The following is a 3,971-nucleotide window of genomic DNA, read 5'->3' on the forward strand; positions in this document are numbered from 1 at the left end:
CAGAAGAAAACACATGCAGAAAATTAACTCAATTATTTATCAAGGGCTCAACAGACTTGTTATGTTGTGATGTAAAAGGTACTGAGTATGTGTAACGGTATGATCTTATATCCCTAATGCTGATTTTATCTCTTCAACACTATTTATATTAGTATTTTAACGCCCTTCAGCCTGTTTATTAAATGCCACTCACTATCACTCAATGGAAGACCCACGTGCAGAGTCCTAGCTATACAACGCTCCCGCCTCCCTCCTCCCCTGACGTCAGGCAACTTGTTTAAAAGGGAGATGCTGGCAATGGTGAGAATCAGGACGATCTCATCCTCTACTCGACTCGAGCAGTTTCCCGCTCCCCTGACACCGAAGTGAAGATGCTCTCCCCGCGTATCCAGTGCGCCGTCGCGCTCCTGTACTTAGCGCTTGCAGTCAGCAGCTTGACCGGCGCGCCATCAGACCTCAGACTCCACCAGTTGCTCCAGAGATCGCTCCTCGCACCCGCAGCCAAACAGGTATGACTCTACCAAAAATGCAAACTACTTCCTAAACCCACGTACTGCAACTGCAACGCAAATAATACACAGACAGCACAAAAAACTCCTTCGCAGGAATGTCGTCTTGTCTTGTGGTATCGGAAATTAGTGCGAACTGAGAGCAGCAATATATCCGTTTTCCTTATTTCAATGCATATCTAAAAGTAAGGGGCGGGTGTGTGTGCTTTACATCTATACATACCGAAACACCAATGGCACGCTTCTCTTTTCAGGATCTTGCCAGGTACACTCTCGCGGAGCTTCTGTCAGAGTTCGCGCAGTCGGACAACGAAGCGCTCGCGTCCGACGACCTCGCGCGCAGATCCGAGCAGGTGGAACCGCGGACGGAGATGGAGCGCGCCGCGGGCGTGTTGCTGGATCCGCGCGCTCGCAAGGCGGGATGCAAGAATTTCTTCTGGAAGACTTACACGGCCTGCTGACTTAGACACGGCGACACCTCAATCCATACTGAAGCACTTCAAGTATTTTTCCTTGTCCGTTTTGTTTATAATCGTCTTCGACCAACCTCCATTGACCACCTTCCACAAAACCAGAATGCCAGTAATAAGCTGTTATAACTGTGATTTAAAAATGGCATCGATAATATTTTGACATCATAATGTAATTTATATTTTGAGAAAGGTGTGAAAGAATGTTCTATGACTGTATGCAAGTCTGCTTTTTGGTGTAGTACAGCTTGTGCTGTTTCATTTTGATATATGTACCAGTACTACTTTTAACAGCCTGCTTCAATAAATTATTTTCAGACCCCAGTATGTTTGCTCTTCAGTGTTTCACTCACCTTTTTCAGAGTTTATAATGTTCTCGTATTATTGTCACAAACATTATAATTAATAATCACACTACATTTTATCTGAAAATAATGAAAAAAAGACCCAGAGGATCAGAATTTTCTAGAAAATGACTAGTTGCAGCACAAACTCCCTTGGAGTCTTATATTTCTCTAATAACTGTACACTACTGACTGAATGTTCTCAATCCTTTTTACCCTCAGATCAATCATTCTGTGAAGGACCTTGTGTGGTGCATGTATCCTTTCCGCAGAAGTACACCTTTATACTACCACACAATAAATGACCAAACTTTGACCAGTTTCCACTTTCCTTGTTATCTTCTCTCTGTCAAGTTTTTCTCTTATCAATGAACAGTCCAATCTTTTCATTAGAGTTGATTTGCAAAACCCTTGCTTTCTTCAAATTGTAAACCAAGGCCACGGTATGTCATTTGAGGGCTATCACCTACATTTTACAAGACTGATTAAACTAACATGCAATGTGCTACATTAACCAATGTCTTATAAATCAAATACACACAGACACCTAGCGCAATGGCCTGCTGTCTTAATAACGTGGGAATATAGTATGCTTACTGGACCCAAGTTTAATGGTAAAGTATGTGTTTGGTTTGCAGTACCACTTTCTATCACTAGGCCAATTGAAGAGAATCCCTCTCGATGAAGAGTGACCGATGAAGGCTTGGCCTTCATTACCCACGCTCCCACCAAAGGGGCAAAAAACTTTACCTTTATGGAGAGGGTTGACCCAGAGTACCATCTGTTTTTAACAGAGGAGTGGTGTGCTTGAAAGTGATTGCATTGGGGTTATTGAATGGTATTTACATCCAATAAACTAGTAAAGCTATAACACACAACAGAAAAGTAAAAGAGACCAAAACAAAAGGCTAAATGCCCCAGAGCAGTGTTTCTCAATCCTGCTCCTGGGGGCCCACTGTCCTGCATATCTTCTGTCTATCCTTGCTCTACCTACCTGACTGAACTCATCAGTGGCACTTTTGATTAGCTGAGCACACCTGATTTAATCAAGAGCATTTTAATCACACCAACCAGGTGTGTTTGGAGCAAGGATAGATAGAAGGATAGAAGATATGCAGGACAGTGGGCCTCCAGGAGTAGGATTGAGAAACACTGCCCTAGAGCATTTTTGCAATTTTCATTTTTTAACCTAAAATAATTCTGCTTTCCACTGTTACTCTAACTCATCATCTGTGCTCTTCCTGTATGCACTTTTAAAGTCGCCCTGGATAAGAACATCTGCTAAATGAAAACGTAAATGAAAATGCCATAAATGCCGTAAATGAAAATTCCAACACGTATTTATTCTCAATCATCATAGAATAAGCCACTTGTTAAACATTCATCCGCCTGCATCCCCCTAATCATCTAAATTGATGATTAAATGAAATTAAATTACCACTAATTAAGCACACAGGGCAAAGATGTTTATATCCGGCAATCACGTGTCGAATTCAGACCAAAAGCACGGACCTGATGAAATGTTGTGCGGGGGCATGTCAGCTTTTCCTCTTTTTTACTTTTCATGTAGATATTATTTTTTGTTTGAAGTGCAATGGAAAAAAATAAGCGAAAGTCGTATTCTGTCTACACTATAAAAAGCACAACAGGGATATGTGAAGTAAACAAATAATCTGGTATCGCCGAATGATATGGAAATGGTGAATGTAATCTACACAGTTCAAATGAACTGTATACATTTTCAAATGAATTTTTTGATTAAATCTGATGGTAAATTGTTTTACGGTCTCCCCTGGCATCGATTGACGATGTGGAGTAAAAAAAATTGTCCATTAGAAGAGACCCATTTTTCAGCATCGACAGGATTGGCTACAACGGAGCAGTATCTTTTAAGATTTGGAAACTTTTTTTTTCAGATTAATCCCAGAATTCAGGCAAAGTCATTGCACTTCCATTTTCTTGTGCGTAGTTTTGTTTGCTCAGTTCGAGTCCACAGTCCTCGTGAAAACCTGAAACAGTATCCAGTGGGAGGGTTTCCATGTGTTACCTTCCGACTTGACATGTCCCATGTACCACATTTCTTTCTTGGACAGTAATTTTTGACAGTGGCAACCAGTTTGCAAAATTCTGGGAAATTACTTCCCCACATACTACTCTCATGTGCCGCCATGTGGGCATTGCAACTTAAGTGCACTAAATCTGGTAACAAGCCTCAGAGGATGTCATTCGTTACTTGTTTTAAATGTATGGATCGCACTGTGGAACAGAAAATGCAGTTGCATTATTAAAGCTTACCTCGAAATCTTATAAACATTCCCTGATGCCATCTGCAACAGTGGAGTAATTCACAGAGGCAAGGTACACTGTATCAGCAATGGTGACTTTCGAATTGTGAGTGATGGATACTGCTTGCAGAACAAATAAATACGTAAACCATAATAGTTTTTCCCATCTGTTGATTCGTCTGTGAATATAGATAGAGTGTTAGAAGTTTTCAGCAGTTCTTTCAATTTGTTTTTTTATGCAGGTCGGCTGTCCATGGAAGATAATTCTGACGAAGTTGATTGGCTGATTGCTCCGCCATTTATTACAAATTTGTTGAAAAATGCAAGAAATTTGAGATTATCCAGTTTTTCAAGGAGTATCTT

At 40.8% G+C, this 3,971-nt stretch overlaps 1 protein-coding gene across 1 annotated transcript; it reads left to right on the forward strand.

The window, feature by feature from the left end:
- The first annotated feature begins 323 nt into the window (after positions 1 to 323).
- On the forward strand, positions 324 to 1,058 carry LOC118795278 (somatostatin-1A-like). Its single transcript, XM_036553653.1, has 2 exons — positions 324 to 509; positions 764 to 1,058. The coding sequence occupies exons 1-2, from the start codon at positions 372 to 374 to the stop codon at positions 968 to 970; spliced, it is 345 nt and encodes a 114-aa protein (XP_036409546.1). The 5' UTR covers positions 324 to 371; the 3' UTR covers positions 971 to 1,058.
- The last annotated feature ends 2,913 nt before the right edge of the window (positions 1,059 to 3,971 follow it).

Source organism: Megalops cyprinoides, chromosome 20 (genome assembly GCF_013368585.1).
Source record: "Megalops cyprinoides isolate fMegCyp1 chromosome 20, fMegCyp1.pri, whole genome shotgun sequence".
Classification (NCBI taxonomy): Eukaryota; Metazoa; Chordata; class Actinopteri; order Elopiformes; family Megalopidae; genus Megalops; species Megalops cyprinoides.

What these genes read in the sequence shown, in the direction of transcription:
- LOC118795278 (XM_036553653.1), top strand. Translation starts at nt 372, where the DNA reads ATGCTCTCCCCGCGTATCCAGTGCGCCGTCGCGCTCCTGTACTTAGCG. An exon ending in TCGCACCCGCAGCCAAACAG is followed by an intron (nt 510 to 763) that starts GTATGACTCTAC and finishes TTCTCTTTTCAG; the next exon opens with GATCTTGCCAGGTACACTCT.